Source organism: Heloderma suspectum, chromosome 4 (genome assembly GCF_057233095.1).
Source record: "Heloderma suspectum isolate Gila_16-S chromosome 4, 16-S_ref, whole genome shotgun sequence".
In the NCBI taxonomy this organism is placed as follows: Eukaryota; Metazoa; Chordata; class Lepidosauria; order Squamata; family Helodermatidae; genus Heloderma; species Heloderma suspectum.
In genome coordinates this window covers 135,542,857-135,564,173 of record NC_139461.1, presented here as the reverse complement: position 1 = coordinate 135,564,173, position 21,317 = coordinate 135,542,857, and the positions used below count along the sequence as shown (strand labels likewise).

Sequence of the window (21,317 nt, the reverse complement as noted above, 5' to 3'; positions counted from 1 at the left end):
GGAAGAACTATGGACAGAAGTTCGCAACATTGTTCAGGAGGCGGCAACAAAAAACGTCCCAAAGATAAAAAAAAACCAAGAAGGCAAGATGGCTGTCTGCTGAGACACTGGAAGTAGCCTAAGAAAGAAGGAAAGCAAAAGGCAACAGTGATAGGGGGAGATATGCCCAATTACATGCAAAATTCCAGAGGTTAACCAGAAGAGATAAGGAATTATTTTTAAACAAGCAATGTGCGGAAGTGGAAGAAGATAATAGAATAGGAAGGACAAGAGACCTCTTCCAGAACATTAGAAACATCGGAGGTAAATTCCAGGCAAAAATGGGTATGATCAAAAATAAAGATGGCAAGGACCTAACAGAAGCAGAAGAGATCAAGAAAAGGTGGCAAGAATATACGGAAGATCTGTATAGGAAGGATAATAATATCAGGGATAGATTTGACGGTGTGGTCAGTGAGTTAGAGCCAGACATCCTGAAGAGTGAGGTTGAATGGGCCTTAAGAAGCATTGCTAATAACAAGGCAGCAGGAGACGACAGTATCCCAGCTGAACTGTTTAAAATCCTGCAAGATGATGCTGTCAAGGTGATGCATGCCATATGCCAGCAAATTTGGAAAACACAAGAATGGCCATCAGAAAATCAACTTATATCCCCATACCAAAAAAGGGAAACACTACAGAATGTTCAAACTATCGAACAGTGGCACTTATTTCACATGCCAGTAAGGTAATGCTCAAGATCTTGCAAGGTAGACTCCAGCAATTCATGGAACGAGAATTGTCAGATGTACAAGCTGGGTTTTGAAGAGGCAGAGGAACTAGAGACCAAATTGCCAATATCTGCTGGATAATGTAGAAAACCAGGGAGTTTCAGAAAAACATATATTTCTGTTTTATTGACTATTCAAAAGCCTTTGACTGTGTGGATCATAACAAATTGTGGCAAGTTCTTGATGGTATGGGGGTACCAAGTCATCTTGTCTGCCTCCTGAGGAATCTGTATAACGACCAATTAGCAACGGTAAGAACAGACCACAGAACAACGGACTGGTTTAAGATTGGGAAAGGAGTACGGCAGGGTTGTATACGCTGGAAGAAACATTAACAATCTCAGATATGCAGATGATATCACTTGGATGGCTGAAAGCAAGGAGGAGCTGAGGAACCTTATGACGAAGGTGAAAGAAGAAAGTGCAAAAGCTGGGTTGCAGTTAAACCTCAAAAAAACCAAGATTATGGCAACCAGCTTGATTGATAAATGGCAAATAGAGGGAGAAAATGTGGAGGCAGTGACAGACTTTGTATTTCAAGGCGCAAAGATTACTGCAGTCGCTGACTGCAGCCAGGAAATCAGAAGACATTTACTTCTTGGGAGGAGAGCAATGACAAATCTTGATAAAATAGTGAAGAGCAGAGACATCACGCTGACAACAAAGGTCCGCATAGTTCAAGCAATGGGATTCCCCATAGTAACCTATGGCTGCGAGAGCTGGACCATAAGGAAGGCTGAGTGAAGGAAGATCGATGCTTTTGAACTGTGGTGTTGGATGAAAATTCTGAGAGTGTGAGTGCCTTGGACTGCAAGAAGATCAAACCAGTCCATACTCCAGGAAATAAAGCCAGACTGCTCACCTGAAGGAATGATATTAAAGGCAAAACTGAAGTACTTTGGCCACATCATGAGAAGACAGGATACCCTGGAGAAGATGCTGATGCTAGGGAAAGTGGAAGGAAAAAGGAAGAGGGGCTGACCAAGGGCAAGATGGATGGATGATATTCTGGAGGTGATGGACTCGAGCTTGGGGGAGCTGGGGGTGGTGACGGCCGACAGGAAACTCTGGCGTGGGCTCGCCCATGAAGTCACGAAGAGTCGGAAGCGACTGAACAAATAAACAACAACATCTGTGCATAAAGTACAATATTGTACAACATGAAGGGCATAATCCTATGCGGGTTTAGACAGAAAAAGCTGGCTGGGGAATGCTGGGAGTTGAAGGACTTTTTTTTGTTACACCTGCATAGGACTGCAACTTAAAATAATTTTCCTTCAATCAGCCTAGTCACAAGGTTCAAATTCTTTCATAATTTGAGCTACTTCTTATTAATGAAGTATGGCTGTGAGCTAAAAATGTTGGGGCAAAGAATTACTGGAACAGTTACTCAAGAGCTGTAATCTATCAGGAATGATTAATGTAGTCTGTTTGAGCTAGCAAAAGGATCCTGGGAGAAAACATGAAGGGTGCATATTATTATTCTTTTTAACCTTATGCTAAAGAGACAAAGGTATGACCTAAATCATATCCCTTATGAATATACAGTGGAGGTGAGGAATAGATTTCAGGGATTAGACCTGATAGACAGAGTGCCTGAGGAACTATGGATGGAGGTCCGTAACATTGTTCAGGAGGCAGCAACGAAATCCATCCCAAAGAAAAAGAAATGCAAGAAAGCCAAGTGGCTGTCTGATGAGGCTTTACAAGTAGCTGAGGAAAGAAGGGAAGCGAAAAGCAAGGGAGAAAGGGGAAGATATATCCAACTGAATGCAGAGTTCCAGAGAATAGCAAGGAGACAAGAAGGCCTTCTTAAATGAACAATGCAAAGAAATCGAGGAAAACAACAGAATGGGAAAGACTAGAGATCTCTTCAAGAAAATCGGAGATATCAAGGGAACGTTTTGTGCAAAGACGGGCATGATAAAGGACAAAGAAGGCAGGGACCTAAAAGAAGCAGAGGAGATTAAGAAGAGGTGGAAAGAATACACAGAAGAATTATACAGGAAAGATCTTAATGTCCCTGATAGCCATGATAGTGCGGTCACTGAACTTGAGCCGGACATCCTAGAGAGTGAAGTCAAGTGGGCCTTAGGAAGCATTACTAACAACAAAGCTAGCGGAGATGACAGTATTCCAGCCGAGCTATTTAAAATCCTAAAAGATGATGCTGTTAAAGTGCTGCATTCAATATGCCAACAAATTTGGAACACTCGACAATGGCCGCAAGACTGGAAAAGGTAGTTTACATTCCAATTCCAAAGAAGGGCAACACCAAAGAGTGTTCAAACTACCGCACAATTGCGCTCATTTCACATGCCAGCAAGGTGATGCTCAAAATCCTACAAGCTAGGCTTCAGCAGTATGCGAACCGAGAACTACCAGAAGTACAAGCTGGGTTTCGAAGAGGCAGAGGAACTAGAGATCAAATCGCCAACATTCGCCGGATCATGGAGAAAGCAAGAGAATTCCAGAAAAACGTCTATTTCTGCTTCACTGACTACGCTAAAGCCTTTGATTGTGTGGATCACAACAAACTGTGGCAAATTCTTCAAGAGATGGGAGTACCAGACCACCTTACCTGTCTCCTGAGAAACCTGTATGAGGGTCAAGAAGCAACAGTAAGAACCAGACATGGAACAACCAAGTGGTTCAAAATTGGGAAAGGAGTACGACAAGGCTGCATATTGTCACCCTGCTTATTTAACTTATATGCAGAGTACATCATGAGAAACGCTGGGCTGGATGAATCACAGGTCGGAATTAAGATTGCTGGGAGAATTATCAACAACCTCTGATATGCAGACGATACCACCCTAATGGCAGAAAGGGAAGAGGATCTCAAGAGCCTCTTGTTGAGGGTGAAAGAGGAGAGTGCAAAAGCTGGTTTGAAACTCAACATTAAAAAAACGAAGATCATGGCATCTGGCCCCATCACTTCCTGGCATATAGAAGGGGAAGAAATGGAAGCAGTGACAGATTTTACCTTCTTGGGCTCCAAGATCACCGCAGACGGTGACTGTGCCATGAAATTAAAAGACGCTTGCTCCTTGGGAGGAAAGCTATGGCAAACCTAGACAGCATAGTAAGAAGCAGAGACATCACCTTGCCGACAAAGGTCCGTCTAATCAAAGCTATGGTTTTCCCAGTAGTAACATATGGCTGTGAGAGCTGGACTATAAGGAAGGCTGAGCGCCGAAGAATTGATGCTTTCGAACTGTGGTGCTGGAGAAGACTCTTACGAGTCCCCTGGACTGCAAGGAGGTCAAATCAGTCCATCCTAAAGGAAATCAACCCTGACTTCTCATTGGAAGGACAGATCCTGAAGCTGAAGCTCCAATATTTTGGCCACCTAATGCGAAGAGAAAACTCTCTGGAAAAGACCCTGATGCTGGGAAAGACTGAAGGCAGAGGAGAAGGGGACGGCAGAGGATGAGATGGCAAGATAGCATCACCGATGCAATGAATATGAACTTGAGCACACTCCGGGAGAGAGCGCAGGACAGGAAGGCCTGGCGTGCTATGGTCCATGGAGTCACGAAGAGTCGGACACGACTGAACGACTGAACAACAACAACAAAGAGACAAAACTTCAAGCTCTCCTTGGATCGGCTCTGGTTTAATTGGAAGACAGTTCCTATTTCCCAGCAAAGCCCAGAAATAAGAGAAAGGAAAAGAAAAGTAGAAACAGAGAAGAACTAGGGGAAAATGCACTGGAAAACATAAATATATAATTTAAGCATAATGGGCTATGGTGATGAAACCTGCATTTATTCATACATGTATGCAAATTACAATAAGTCAACATTTGAAAACTCACAACTGAAGGTGTGAACTAAATCCACTGAAAACATATGGAAGTTCAATCTATGGTGTTTGGCCTTGTGATAGTTCATCCAGTTTTTAAAATTATATTCTGCTGAGATACATACATTATTTTTATTCCATTGTACATTCCATTGTTGCTTTAGTTTGTAAATTGCCCTGACCAACTTCCCATCGAAAGGCAACAGAGAAGTCTTAAAAAATAAAAATGAACAAACAAACCATTTCACATGTGGAATCAATCCACTACTTGATTCAGCAATCATGCACTTGTGCATCAACCCTAGAACATCTGCATGTTCTTCTGCAATTTGCATGTAAGTCTGTTTGTCTAGTCACTGGAAAAGACCCTGATGCTGGGAAAGATTGGAGGCAAAAGGAGAAGGGGACGGCAGAGGATGAGATGGCTGGATAGCATCACCGACGCAAGGAATATGAACCTGAGCACACTCCGGGAAAGAGCAGAGGACAGGAAGGCCTGGTGTGCTATGGTCCATGGGGTCACAAAGAGTCGGACATGACTTAACGACTGAACAACAACAACTGTTTGTCTGTCTGTATAACGGAAGGCCTGCCAGTACAGAGACCTCTTGCTCACCTTCATTTCTGTCTTTCTGCCCAGCATATCTTCAGAGAATCTCATAACCGATTAAATTCACAGAAATGAAGACAATAAACTTTTATTTTCCAACTTAACTACACATTTTCTAAATTGACTACAGATTATTGCATCTAACTGGTTGCTCACATAAAATGTCCACCATGTCACACAAGGCTGAGGGACAGAAAGGGATGAATACTGTTGATAAGAAGCGAGGCAGAAAGTAAACAAGCCAAAGATGTGGGGGAAGCTGAATTTAGCAGTGATTTAAAATAACTAGTTGAATTTTTGCCTCTGGCTTACAAAATAGGACGCAAATAAGAAAAGCTGGCATATGAAAATTCTCCCATTAACTCAAGAAGGTTCTATGTTCATTGTCCTCCAATCATTACTACCTCAAATGCACTAACTTATTTTTTTTTGGTCAAGGATGTGTTTGAAAGAAAATCCTGTAATTAGTCAGCAATAAATAATCTTATCACTCCATCTCCTCAGCCATCTTACAATTCACATGTGATTATTTCTTACTAGAATGTTGTATCCAATTATTTGTTAAAGTCCTACCTCTGCTCAAACAACAGTGTCATAATAAGATCTCTAGACTTTACATATCTGTATTTGCATAGAACCTATGCATGGTGGGAAATAGGATGGCATCTATCCTCTTGGTGTGCCTGTCCACCCCTAAACTTGCGGCCATATAGCTGTATATTTGCGTAAAAAATCCTTCCTGAACTTCTGGAGAACTGCTGCCAGACAGTATAGACTAGGGGTGGGAAACTGTATGCAACACGCCCCCCCCCAAGCCTTCTCTGTAGTCCACCCTGCCCTTGCCACACCAAAATTTGGCAGTGCGGCAGCAGGGGAGCCTCCTTTACCCAGATACTGCACTGCCAGTGGGGGTGGGGGTGCAGGGCTGCCCCCAACTCCTGGAAGTTGCCCACCCCTGGTGTGGACAATACTGACCCATGGTCCAACTCAGCAGAAGGCAGTGCCCTATGTTGCAGCACTCACAGCCTCAAATTAGTTGCAGATGTACATGCATACAATATTTGCAGGAAGGCTGGGCTGCTTTTAATTCATCACAGATTAAGAACAACCAACAGCACATTCTATAGTAGTTATACAGACGCTAAAAGCAATTTTCCTCCTATTTATTCATACATATGACATTAAAACCATATAAAATTGCTTTCCTATCTGTGAGTCTCAGCCTATAAAATGAGGGAATTCTTTTCCTAAGCAATTTGGACCTTATCCTCTTGTGCGTTAGGATTTACAGCCTATCTACCCAGTTTGCTTAAGCATGATTTCCCTGTCTATCGGCAGTGAAATGTTGCTGTTATAGCTCATGATTCATGACAGAAGATAAAACAGAAGGTCATAGTGATTTCAGGAGGGTCACCCAGAATGAAAATACTATTTTGGATCTGATTCAGCTTACATATATATTCAAAATTAATGATAACAATAAATCTGGAGAAAACCAGAAGATCCAGAGACAGACATTTCTTGTTTTTAATAGACAGAACATGAGAATAGAGCATGTGATGCAAATGTACCTAAACAAATAAAACAATTAAGGGCACAATCCTATGCATGTTTAGCCAGAAAAAAAAGTCCCGTGGGCTGCAAGTTGTAGGACTGTTTTCTGCCTAAACTTGCATAGGATTGCGCTTCAAGAAACAATGGCAGTTAGCACATCATTAAAATGCATACTGTATTCTGGCATAAATAAGGGACCTCTGTGTACTACAAATTTTCATTCTGACACTGTTTCATGAAATAAGTTGAGTTTTTCATGGGAATATAGCTTATGAATGCTGTATCATACACAGATTAAGACCATGACATAATCCATATCCTGAAGGTTCTCACAATACACATAAGGCCATTTTATCACACCAAATCCCACCCACCCAACCTTAACTCTTGGTGACTTCACAACATAAAGTCTATGATAGCAGGTCACCTGAATCGCTCCCATCCACAAGTAATCTGTTCTTTAAAACTTCCTAAATAAGGGAAATATGCCTAGAATTGTATCATTTTGGTCTTAATTTACTCCTTAAATGCAGTAGATCAGTGGCAAAACCTATGGTGGTTCGTGAGTTATTGGTTGAACGGAACACATAAAAGCTGGGAAATCATTTTTTTCAACCATAACGCCAGCCCCTTTTCAAACCACAACTCGCCCTGGGCAAAGGGACCAGCACATGGGTGGCAAGTGACAAAGGGCAGGAGTCCATTGGGACACACGTGTGACTGTTGAACCACCATGTGACCTATCAGGCAACAGCCCGAGTGCTCGGACCTGTGAGATATTATGCATGCCAAGTCAGAGTTGCCCCCTTATTTCATGTTGATTAGGCATCTCTGGGTGTCTGCTTCCGTAGCCTCCTCTGTACTGCATATATGTCCGGTAGCAGTGAAGGGGTTATTAGCCTGAGTGCTGGCTAGCAGATAGGAAGTTGCGATATAGAAATCCAGTGATGAGCAGTACAAGGGTTAACAGTTTGGCCCCCACCTGGCTGCCCCACCACTGCAGGGGTTAACAACCCCTATACCTTTTGTCTCTCTCCCTGTTTTTCCCAGCTCTCCCAATCTTGTACCATCAGCAGAAACTGTTAGCAGCATATAGTACCGCAGGGGCAGTACTCATTGTAGTAGCTAAGAGGCTTCAAGAATTGGGTGATACATTGTAGCTGAAAATGCATCCCCAGCTAGTTACAAGCCACTGCAAATTTTTTATTTATTATTATTAAATTTATTAATCGCCCATCTGGCTGGTCACCCCGCTACTCTGGGCGATGTACAGCGTACAATAAAACAGTTTAAACCAATACAATCCTACAGTAAAAACATTTTCTAAAATACCCTAACCCACCCCAAATGCCTGCCTGAACAACCACATTTTTAATGCACGACGGAAGCTCATTAAAGAGGGGGCATGGCGGAGTTCCCTAGGGAGGGAGTTCCACAGAGTGGGGGCCACCACAGAAAAGGCCCTCTCCCTCGTCCCCACCAGTCTAGCTGTCCTGGCTGATGGGACAAATGTATCCTCAGCCACTGATAGCCTATTAACATCAACAATGGGCCAATACCATTTGCTAGTGGCTCGAACTGCCTGAAATTAACTCCTGCACTCCTATAGGCAGGTAGAAATGGGATGGGGGCTATTGGGGTTGTTTGCCCTTGCCATGCTGCTGCAGCCCAAGGGGGGCCAAACTGTTGACTTTTTGTTGTGCTGGGCACTGGCTTTCCTCTATCTGGTATGACATCCCAACTTCCTCTTTGCCAATAAGCATGCAAGCTGTTATCCCCTTCACTAACGGTGGCACAGGGTAGGGGGTAGTGGAACAAATGGGAAGTGGAATATGGGTTGGAGGCTATGGGTGACAAACTGTTAACCCCTGTACTTTTCCTCAGCTGTTTTCACCCAGGCATGAGGGGGCAACTCTGACTTGGCATGCATAATATCTCACCAGTCGGAGCACTCAGCCTGTTGACTGCCAGGGCCCAGTGCGTTGTGCTTCAACAGTCACATGTGCATCCCAGTGGGCCCCTGCCCTTCGTCACTTGCCACCCATGTGCTGGTCCCTTTGCCCAAGGTGTGTTGTGATTTGAAAGGGGGCTGGATGATTTCCCAGGTTTTGTATATCCAGTTCAACTATAACTCAAGAACCACCATAGGGTTTGCAACTGATATCACAGGTTTTGTTAGGAAGGGTGTAGAAACTCCGGTGTTTATCAACACTGGAGTTGTAAGAGAAGATTTCCCCACATTTAGAGCATGGGGATACACCAGCCCACCCCCACACACAATGGGTTTGCTCAGAAGAATACCATAATCACAACAGATTCCCCCTCCAAGGCATAGTTCATGCTGGGGGTGGATGCCTGGGGAGTGAGGGCTTGTGCCTGGGGTGGGGGCTCCAGACTGGGGATAGTGATTTGGGAAGGAGCTCATGCCTGGGTCTGCTGGGTGGGGGCTCATGCTAGGGATGGGTGTCTGGGGTCAGGGCTCATGCTGGGGATGGGTATTGTCAGGATTGGATCTGAGCCCACAGAGTCCCAAAGCAGCTCTGATTCTGAGGAACAGATACAATCCATGGGAGAAGAACCCACTCGTTTTTCAGAGGCGCAGCTGGAGGGAGAGCCCACCCTGCTCACATTCCTGGGAGCGACAGTGACCCTGGCATGGAGAGGGAGGGACAACTTGAGCTTCTAGATGCGAGGCGCAGGCGCAGAGACAAGTGAGAGGCTGTGGGAGCTGAGAGGAGGCGCTCAGCCCGCTTGGCGTGATGACAACAGCTGCACCCCAATTCCCCACGGGAAAGGGGGTGACTCTCCCCTCCTACTCCTTAAATTCAGAGAGTTGCCGGCCGCGCTTTTCTCCAAATGGAGATGAAGCTGTCAGGAGTGCCCCTGCTGCCTTCTGAAATCCTCAAGTAGCCAGAATCAACACGCAGACAAAAGGGCTCTTTTCCAAGGCTTTATTTCCATTCAACCTAACGATGCTTACAGATGCTAATTCCCTGAGACTAAGTGGAAAACTCAAAGGAGCAGCCTACCAGGGGATTCTAAGCATTAGGACGTCACTTGGTCTCCGTTTGGAGAAAAGCGTGGCAACTCTCTGAACTTAAAGAGTAGGAGGGGAGAGTCCCCCCCTTTCCCATGGGGCATTGGGGCACAGCTGTCATTGCGCCAAGTGGGCTGAGCACCTCCTCTTGGTGCCTGCAACCTCTCACTTGTCTCTGAGCCTGCACCTCACGTCTAGAAGCTCAAGTTGTCCCTCCCTCTCCATGCCAGGGTCACTGTTGCTCCCAGGAATGTGAGTGGGGGGGGCTCTCCCTCCAGCTGTGCCTCTGAAAAACGAGTGGGTTCCTCTCCCATGGATTGTATCTCTTCCTCAGAATCAGAGCTGCTTTGGGAGTCTATGGGCTCAGATCCAACCCTGACAATACCCATCCCCAGCATGAGCCCTGACCCCAGACACCCATCCCTAGCATGAGCCCCCACCCAGCAGACCCAGGCATGAGCTCCTTCCCAAATCACTATCCCCAGTCTGGAGCCCCCACCCCAGGCACAAGCCCTCACTCCCCAGGCATCCACCACTAGCATGAACTATGCCTTGGAGGGGGAATCTATTGTGATTATGGTTGCCTTTACTAAAAAGAATTTATGGCTCTAGCCCAGAGATCCTCCTGAATACTAATGAGCTGTGTACGTGAAAGGATCTCTCCTCTACCAAACAGATGGCCATTAATATCAACCTTCACACTGTTAAATGCCCTACTGGTAGCAGGATGGGTGTCTCTGCATCTGTTTTTCTCTACCCCCAAGCTAGATAATAGGTTCCATCAACTTTGACAGAGCTTTCTATAAGTTTCCTTGCACTCACACATTCTGATTGTGTGGACATGATCCAGAAAGGGTGAGTCCACCCACAGTGTCTTGCGGAAACAGAAAAGCATTTTCACTTGCACAACGTGGCCCTCACAATTCTGTCAGTTCTCCCCTTCTGCTGCAGAGCCCTGTGCCTAGTCCATACTGTTCCAGAGGGTCCTTCAATCCTCAAGGACAGATCTTCAAGGCATGGGGCAGAGAGGGCTGCAGAGGGTAGGAGGGGATGGGAAAGCCTCTTTGTGAACAGAACATTTGAGCTTCTCTGGATCCAATTCTATATCTTTCACTGAATACTCAGTTAACACATTGCGATTAGGGTGGCTATGTATCCTGCTTTACAGAGGACAATCCCCTATTTGAAGGGCTGTCCAGCTCAAGTCTGGTTCAAAGATAAAGAACTGTCAGAAAAGGGAGCAGGGGCTTCGAAGTTGACGATTAGTTAGCACCTTGACAGCGGACTGAGCAGGCACACAGGCCACCTGGTCACAGTCTAGACGACTATGGTGAGATGTAATGTTTTTCTATTTTAATTATTTCCATGCATCTGATGAAGTGGACTACAGTCCATGAAAGCTTATGCTAAAATAATTTTGTCTTTAGGGTGCCACAGGACTCTTATTGTTTTTATCTCAAAATTTGAATCATACATATGAATCAACATATGCAAATGTTTTGTCCTCTTTTTTTGGCGATGCATTTCCTCTTTGTTGAGACCATTTAGTGGCCACCCTAGCTGCAATATGGAAGGGGCTAGAATGAAGTTTGTGGTGCTCTGTAATATCTTTGACCAGCAGTTCTGTCAGATCTGTTATCATATTATAAATACTCCAATAACACAGCTGCTACAGTCAACAGGAATCAAAGGGATTATGGGAGTCATAGTCACAGTTTCTGCACACGGTACTTTCTGATCCAACATTGCCTTGTGGATTATAGTCATACATGAGGTTTTGAGCATATGTGTGACTATGAAATTGATAAATATTACCATGGTTAAGAAACCCTGAAGAAACCCACGACACATTATTAGAAATATTAAAAATCAATCTAAAATATTTTTTAGTTTCTACTAATCTAAGCTCTGAAGATGGTGTAATTTATCTTCATGCTGTATAACAGTCCAGTGAGCATAAATTTTAAATCACATGCACAGTTCCATGCACACTAATTTTAAGAAAAGGTTATTAAACCCTTCAGTTTGATGGACAGGAAGATCTCTGCAGAGGCCTTCACCCTGTTCTGATAGAGAATTATTATAGAACTAGAAAAAGCTACTTCTGAGTATAACTAGAACTACATTGTGGAGTCATTAAGCAAGTGGTAGGCAACATTTTTGGGCCATGCACACATTTGGCAATCTGAGAAACTGTGTGGGCATCAATAGAAAATGGTTGCCATGGGAGGCATGGCAAGGGACATTTACAAGTAACCTGTTCAAAAGACTGAGTACAAGGCAGAGGTGGGGTTTGAGCCCCATCACACTAAACAGCTCCTCTGCACCCACAGTTTTCAGCACCAACAGAAACCTATGTCATATCAACCCCAGCTACTGGTAAGAAAGCATGTTATTATTATGTTTTAAGTGAGAGGGGTAGAGCACATTGGTGGGCGCCAAGAAGTATCTGGATGCACATTGCTGCCTGCAGGCACCATGTTGCCTATATCTGCATTAAGGTATCCAAAACTCTTAGAAGTTCAAGTTCGGAAGGCAAACACAAAAGATACATTAAAAACCTAAAGGTAAAACAGAACCTTGTGGCACATTACGGACTAAGATCTTTTGTGGCATAAATTTAGTAGATTAGAGCCTCTGCAGCAGACTAACATAGCTATCCCTCTGGAATTTCTATAATCAGTGCTATTCTGGTATCACATAGCATCCAGGTTTGGACGACCAGCAGGGAAACAATGCAACGTTGGTTGTTTCCCCTGCCCTCGCATGTGCCGGTTGTGCAACCAGGATTACCCTAATTACCCACACCATGTCGGAGGTTGCCACGTTGTCCAAGCCTGGCGTGCAGCGCAGGCATAGTGTATTTTCACCCACCCTACAACCCATGACTTGAAGTATGGGTTGTAGGGTGGGTGAAAATGCACTATGCCCATGCTGCATTCAGACGACATAGCAACCTGTGACACGATGTGGGTAATTAGGATAATCGTGGTTGTGAGGGCAGGGGAAACAACCAACACTGCGTTGTTCCCTCCGCTGATTGTCTGAACAACCTGTATATTTTTCACATTATTTTCTCTTTTCCCTTGTTGCATTTATTAACACATTCACACAAGGGAATTTGTTATAGCGCTCAGAACTATATCTAATTCTTCTGTCCACAAACTATCCCTTCAGAAGTATCTACAATTAAATATTTTTAGTAGAAAATCACAACCTCTTTATTTCAAAATAATAATAGTAAAATTATCTAGATTTTTATTTTAAGTAAATGTACTCTTGATTAGCAATATATATGATGACATGAGAGAGAGATGCACACACATGTGCATACAGACACACACTTTGGATGGGTTGACTCAGTCAAGCAAGTATCATGTTTTTTATTCACCTAGAAACCTGAAATTTGGCCCTTGTATACTCCAAGACACACTGAATAATGAAAAAACAAAAACATGAGTACATCATCCCTATGACATGGGAGACATGAACTGCCCACAATATAGTCTAGGTATTTTCACACTTGCTAGACAGCTGATACCTCATACATTTCCTTTCTCATAGTCTACAAGTGGGACCTACAACACAATATTGCACTGTAGCCCCCGTCCCCTAAAAATAATAATCCTGTTCAGGAAGGAGAGAATTTCCAGAGCGGGAAAGGGCTAGTACACATTTTTCACCCCCTCCTCTGAGGCCTTCTCCTGCTTTGCCCTATAGTGTGTAAGAGGACCATCAGCCTCAAAACAGAACATTTTATAGCTTCACAGCAGGACAGGGAACACAGATCTGAAACAGAACCATCCTTGAATAGTGAGGAAGAGGTTTTTTAACTTCATGGCACATATCCCCCAACACTAATCCTTCCCCCAGATGCTTAAATAAGCTGCCAGGAGCCTGAGCATGTAATTTCCCTCTCTGCCTCTGCCATCCATTTTGTGTTGCAGAGGGCGTTTCCAATTGAAACTGTAACATTCTGTGTCTTAACTGGTCTCAGTCATAGACTTTATTTGATAGACTCCCAGAGTGGTTTGCATGATCACCGCAGCTCACTGTGGCTTATTTAAGCCAGGGTGGGTTGTGGTGGCCATTTTGCTGGTGGCCAGTTTGAATATTCATGTCATCCGAACACCAGGTAGCAGGGGTTGTTTGAGGGTTAAACAACCCTACAACAGATCATGGATTATTTGAAAGTTGTTTAATCCTCAAATAAACCCCTACTGCTTCAGTTCAGACGACATGACAAACCATGGCAACCCCCCCCCCCCGGGGTTGAATATCAAAATGGTTGCCAGTACACGCTGCAACCCACCCTGGCTTAAATAAGCCACATTGATCGTGCGAACTGGCTCACAGTCTGCTTGCTTCTGGTTTATTCAGTCTTTTATCAGGCCATCAACTTCTGGTTTCTTCAGTCCCTCAACAACTATCAGCTTTCTATAAACTCACATGTTCTTGTCAGGCAGTTTTGAGAGTTTTAAAAATACACTTTTATTTTCATTTACGAATGTCTATGCCTTCTATGCTTCTGCATAGCTAGGGAGTCTCCCAAGTATATACCTTATTTTTGGTGGGCTTGTTTCACTTAGAAACTGATAGGCACCCAACCACTTGAGTTTGCTCATAGAGGAGTTATAGTGGTGGAACTGGCAGCTCCTAGCGATGTGTGCACTATTTGGCCATGAAGTTAGACAAGCAGAAGATGTATCTGTTGCTGCCGTGAACAGCATTTCAGAGTGCAGATGTTGGCTCAAGTGTGTCAGTGCTCTCCACAAATAGTACTCACTACAAACAGAAGAAGGGTAGAGTGTAGCCTAGATCATTCTTGCGAGTTTCATCCTGCTTTTAGAAATGTGTCTACTGCTCTTTGGGCAAAACTCACAAGTTATAGCTTTGTATGTGCACGAAACACCCTTTTGTCGGGGACCATTGAAACTCTTGGTCCACAGGTAGCAGAATGAAATGATATGGTGCAGGAATAAATACATGACATAGCCAACCTGATTTATCTGTTGGCTACAAATCACTTCTAACAGAAAACCAAACTGCTAAGAGCAGGAAAGTGATAGCCCCATACTAGTGTACTGTAGCTGACCTGAACAATGAGTGAGAAAATAGAAGGGCTTTCTCCTTCAAACTGGCCATTTGTTTTGACTCTGCAGAACCTGGTGAGACAAAATGTGGGACTGTATGAAAAATGATGGCTAAGATATAAAGGTTGGCTTCATTAAATTACACCGGTATTACAGGTATTTATGGAACACAGATAGTATCTGAACTTTGCTGTGAGAATAACTATATCTTTATCTAATGCTGACTCAACAGACTATGTGCAAAATCCCTTAGATGTAGTAGCTCTGAAACATTTCCCCAAAAGCATCAACGAAGCATGCCATAATGTTTCTGTGGGAGCTATTAGGAACGGACAAATGTGATTCACAAATTATGGGTCAAGTCAAGTTTTCTGAGCCATTTGTTTTAATGTGGGCCATGCAACATACTTGGGCCCTAAGCCTTTCTTTTCTCTTTTAAGTATCCTCAAAGGACCTTGGTGTTTTGTGAATTTATACCAAGATATTGGTATACATTACAATATGAAAAGTGTTCATCCACAAATACACAAAATCTACCCCTGCTCACAGCCTAGAATGGACATCACTAAAGTAGCCTACAAATAATTGGGCCACAATTAATGTCCAAATGCCTGGAAAAACAAGCAAAAGATGACCGTGACAGCACCAGATGAGCCTCCTTGGGGAGAGTGTTCCACAAACACTGGGCTATCACAGAAAAGGCCCATTCCTGAACTGACATCCTCCGAGCTTCCCTTGGAGGGGGCACACAGAGAAGGGCCTCTGAAGCAGAGAAGGGCCTCAAGGACCACCTCTCCCTGAATGAACCTACCTCAGGGACTGGGTAGGTTCATTCAGGGAGAGGCATTCCTTGAGGTATTGGGGTTCTGAGCTATGTAGGGCTTTATAGCTTAACACCAGAACTTTGAATTTGGCCTGGAAACAAATTTGTCAGGGTGGAAACTGAGCTGATAGAGCCCCAGAGCAGTTCTGATTCTGAGGAGGAACAGCAATCTGTGGGAGAAGAGCCAGCTCATCCCTCACAGGCACAGCAGCTGGCAGAGATTCCTCCTGCCGGCATTCCTGAGATAGATAGTGATCCTAGCTGTGAGAAAGTGCGGGAACGGGGCTTGCTAGACGCTCGACGCAGATGCAGGGAGCGACGACTGATGGAGGGCGCGGAAAGGAGGCGTGGCACCCGTTTGGCGCGCAAGCAACGGCTGCCTCCCGTGGACCCAAGGGAAAGAGGGAGGATCTCTCCCTAGCCCATAAGTTCAGGGTCTTCAAGTGACTCTCCTTCAAATGGGGATCAACTGCCTACTCGGAGCATAGGCCACTCTGCTTAGTCGCTGGTGATTAGCATCTGAAAGAGTCATTAAGTTGTAAAAGGATTAAAGCCTTGAAAAGAATCCTTTCTTCTGTGTCTTGAGTTGGCTATTGGAGTCTACTGAAATAGGCCGCTAGGGCGCTCCTGACAAAATTGGAAACCAGTGCAGGTGAGCCAGAACTGGGCGTATATGTTCACATTGCCTAGTCCCAGTCAACAATCTGCCTCCTGAATTCTGCACTAGCTGAATTTTTTGAAGACTGTTTCCGAACATTCTTCAAAGGCAGTCCACTGTACAACGCATTGCAGTAATCTAACCTAGAGGTTACTAGAACCACTGACTCTAGGATATCCCCATTCAGACAGAGTCACAACTGGGCTACCAACCAAAGCTGGTTGAAGGCAATCTGTGCTACGAAGGCCACTTGAGCCTCCAGTGACACTGATGGATCCATGAGTACTCGCAAGCTGCGTACCTGCTCCTTCAGGGAAGCGTGACCCCATCTAGAGCTGGTTGCACTTCTCTCAACTGGACAGAGGAACCACCCACCAGCAGAGTCTCAGTCTTGTCTGGAATGAGCCTCAATTTATTGGCTCTCATCCAGTCCATTACTGAAGCCAGACACCAGTTCAGCACATCCACCACCACACCTGCCTGAGATGAAAAGGAGAAGTAGAGTTGCCTGTCATCAGCATATAGATAAAAACGCACCACAAAATTCTGGAGGACCCCACATAGCAGTTTGATGTAGATATTAAAGAACATGGGGGATAAATTGACCTCTACAGAACTCCATACTGGAGAATCCATAGAGCTGAGCAATACCCTCCAGGTAGGAGCAGAAACACAGCAAAGTAGTGTACTCAACTCAGAGAGCTGCTCCAGAAGGATATCATAATCAATGGTATCAAATGCTGTGGAGAGATCAAGGAGTATTAACAGGGACACACTCCCACTGTCTCTCTCCTGACACAGGCCATCATACAGGGCAACCAAGGCAGTCTCAATACCAAACTCAGTCCTGGACCCCGACTGAAATGGATCTAGAAAATCAGTCTTACCCAAGAGTGCCTGGATCGAGTAAGTGACCACCTGCTCAAGGATCTTGCCCAGGAAAGAGATTTGCGCAACCAGCCTATAATTGTTCAGATCTTCCATATCCAGAGAGGGCTTCTTAAGCAGTGGTCTAACTGCCGCCTCTTTCAGGTGACATGGGACACTCCCTCTTGTAAGGAGGCGTTTATCACCTCCCTGGCCCAATCAGATGTCCCTTCCATGCTAGATTTCACCACCCATGAAGGTCAAGGATCCAACATTCTAGTGGTCACACATACCCATCCAAGCATCTTGTCCATGTCCTTGAGCTATACTAACTTAAACTCATCCAATTATATTGGTTCAGACTGCACTCTGGACACCTCATGAGACTCATCTGCTAAAACACTGGTGTCAAGGTCTCAACGGACACAGGTGATTTTATCCTCAAAATGCCAACAAACAGATCACACTGGGCTGCCGCAGTTTCAACCACCGCCTTTGGGCCAATGTGTAGGGCCTGAACTACCTGGAAAAGCTCCACCAGTCAGCATAGGGCGGATGCAATGGAGGCAGTGAAGTAGCACCCCTTTTCTGCCTTCAAGACCATTAAGTAGGCTTGATGTTGATCACACACTAGTGTTCTATTGCATTCATCAGGCGACTTTCTCCACTTGCATTCTAGTTGTCTCCCATCTTGTTTCATTGCCCTAAGTTCTGGAGTATAACACAGAGCCATCTGGAGTGACTGTGTCAACTGCCATGGCCAACTTCATATTCCACACGTTGACCAGGGTTATGACAGGAAAACCAGTCTTGTTAGCTGGAAAATCACCCACAGCTGATAGGATCCATTACACTCCAGGGACAGACCCTCTTAATGGGTCCTCAGCCTCCACAGAAGGGAAATGCCACTGACAGTCTAAAACTCACTAATCTATACCTATGCTTAACACTGTAGGTCTGAATCACAACTGAATTTGTGATTTTGTAAGATTTCTTACCATCAACAACTGTCAAAGACTTGTTTTTTTTAATGAAACTTCAAAAGTTTATTGTATCAAAATGCAGGTAAATAAGCATAACTGCTGAGGAATATAACTAAAGAAGAAAATATAGCCTGCATCACTGCAATCACATATGCTTTGCCTACGCAAGTTGAATTGTGAAGCGAAGTCTCACCAAGGTTTTCTGAGTCAGCTCAGGCTAATTAGCCCAGAAAGCCTTACAATCAATAAGGCATTCCCTGATTTCTTGAACTGTCTTTTTCTCCGTGACAGAAACTATACCGGGACAACAGACTGTAACAAAACGCCACATATTGCTCAAGTCCACAGCACAGTTGCTGCTCTATCTCTATACCCTTTGGAAAGTTCCTTGAGGAGAGCTCAAGGACCAAGTAAATGCATAGGCTTAAATCCAACATCATGTGAGCAGACTTTCCCATCCCCTGCTCCCCACTGCAGCCCCCGTGCCCCCCAAATCTACTATGTAGGGTCCCCCAACCAGACTCAGCCCAAGGGATGTTGCTGCCTCAGGCGAGGAAGCAGTGCTGCCCCTGGTGCTGGCGCCACAGGCACTTCTGGGTAGTGGTGGCAGCAGTGGCAGTGGCCGTCCCTCCCTGCTCGGCCAGCTGACAGCAGCCAGCCAGCCAACAGCTTGTGCCCAGGTGGCAACGGTGCCCAACTCACTATCCAAATAGCCTTATTTCTGAGGATATTTGGACATGTTTTGGACATAATAAAATGTAATTATCCAAGAGGGATCATGGGAACCTTAACAAAGAAATAACATAAATGTCCACCTTCAAAAGTTGTTTTTTATTTGGCAGTTAAAAGCAGATTATCCAGCACATAGGTGAATTATGTGTGTTAGCTGGAAAATATCAAGGTGTTGACTTAATTATTCCTGAAATTGTTAACATGTTTTGACTGGTGCCACTCTGAACACACGTTTCAAGTAGTGTAATTATAAATGGAATATTCCCTAAACAGAAATAAATTATAGTTGAATTATAAATCAATCAATATTAAACAATGATATTTGAACAAAACACTTTTACATTTTTCTTCCCTTTATTCACTGTACGGTAAAATGAATGCAACATGCGACGAGTGAAGAGTAGGAAGAAGAATCTCTGTTGCTGTTACTGTTAAGATGGCTGTTTGTAGTTAGAGGCTCTCGGCCTCCCTTCTGTTTTATCCTCAAACAGTTTAGGTTCATTCATAAGAAGCTATGTGCGTTCTTAGTGGAACAAAGGGAAGATCTCTGAATCTCTCTTACAACATCCCGCAGAATTTGGTTTTGGCTGAGTGCGTTAGCACTAATGTTGACTCTTTGCCGCTGCAAGTAATCATCATCATCATTTCTTGGCTGCCTTTCAGAGCAGAAGTCCTCCCAAGGCGGCGTACAATAATAAAACACATAATAAAAACCAATACGATCTTTAAAAGCAATAAAAACACAGTAAAAACAGCAATAACAGCAAACATAGGAGAAGGCCAAAGTAAAACAGTATGTTTTCAGGGCCTCCTTAAAAGCTTGCAATGATGGGGCCTGCTAGAGGTGTAGAATAAGCTGTGGGATTCCAGTACCTGATCTTGAGATTTCTTTTTCTTCTTCTTCTTGCCCCAGCAACCTGAACTTTCCGCATCTTTTCCATTGGCATCACCACAAAGTAAACCATCAAGTTCATCAGTCCCCATTTGCTGTCCCTGAGATGTTTCTGCAGCGAGTCTGTATGAGAGGTTCCTTAAAATGCACACACAGTTTTCAACGGTCTAAAAGGGAAGGCCAAAAAAAAAGTTTTTTTTTTTACAAATCCTTTTATGATTCACATATTCATCAGGAAAGTTATCAGGCTCAAAACCCACTTGTTTGGCATTCTTTTTGGACTTGATGCTTCCTACACTAGCCGATCATAATTTGTAGAACTCAGAAAATTTTGCCAGGCCATTTTTTTTTTTTTAAATTGCCAGTTCAAATGTCCATCATAGTGGTAGGACAGTTCTCACATGAAAGAAGGGTGGAATGCTAAGCCTGCTTTCGTCATGCTATGTTTTTCATGTGTATGTGTATGCGTGTTCAAACAAGAAGTTTCCCATGTGAAAACTAAACCACCTCAATTAAGCATGTAAGATGCAGCAGTCTTATTTAATTGGACTGCTAGCGTTGAACAGATTTCAGAGAAAATCCGGTGTGAAAGAGAGCAGAACAAAAGTTAAAATGTGATAAATAGGATTCAAATATGGAAGCAATGGATTTGGCCAATTACAAATTCAACACAGAGGGAAAAGGCTACTTATGTTATGGTGTTAGGTTTATTTCTTTCATGAACCCCACCGGGATTCGTAATGAAGAAAACTTCATGAAACAGCCAAGTGTCTTTTAGAGAATCATCCATCATGTCAACTGCTTAGTTCAACTATCTAAGCTACCAAGAGTTTTTAAAAAGTAGTGAAAGTAATAGATTTGCAATTTAGCCTGTCTCCAAGATTGATGGAAATATCACATAGAACACATAAGAGTCTCAGAGACAGCTTTTGCCCTTCTGCACAGAATCCATACTTAAATTGAGAAGTATGCCTCATAGAAAATCTAACAACTTGTTTAAAAATGGGTTTGCTTTGCATTAAAAAAAAAAGAAAAAAGAACTCTGATTTCATTTAACACGGCTAGGAATTCTTAACGTAAATGGTGGGCCTGTTTGGCTGATACTTTGCTATTAGGATTGTGGCTAGGGGATGGAGGGCAGTGACTGAGAGTGGCCCTTTTGCTCATGTGCTCCCAACCCTGCTCTCCTCACTGTTGAAACAACTGAACAAATGAAGCAGGAGATTCGTATTTACTTGAATGCGGGATCTTGCAGGATAAAATGATCATACAAGATAAAACCCAATACTGGCCCATTTGACTCTTGTATGCTATCCCCTCCCATTTTCTAGTTGTCTCCTCCCATTATTCTGCTTTTCACCACGTTATCAACCAATATTTGCTGAGAGGGACATACAGGAAGTGCTGTATTTTTGTAATGTTGTCAAGAGAGAAGCAACATGGTTTGGCAACAGATTGAATACAGAGGCAAAGGAGTAAGGTCAAAGAGAA

The 21,317-nt window shown here is 43.9% G+C and overlaps 1 protein-coding gene across 1 annotated transcript in view; it reads right to left on the bottom strand.

Annotated features, from left to right (window-relative positions):
* CTNND2 (catenin delta 2) overlaps nt 1–21,317 on the bottom strand; it is an 861,592-nt gene that overhangs the window by 119,128 nt on the left and 721,147 nt on the right. Inside the window, exon 15 of the mRNA XM_084850586.1 lies at nt 19,808–19,993. Within this exon, the coding sequence (XP_084706712.1) occupies nt 19,808–19,993 (186 nt within the window). The remainder of the gene's footprint in view (nt 1–19,807; nt 19,994–21,317) is intronic.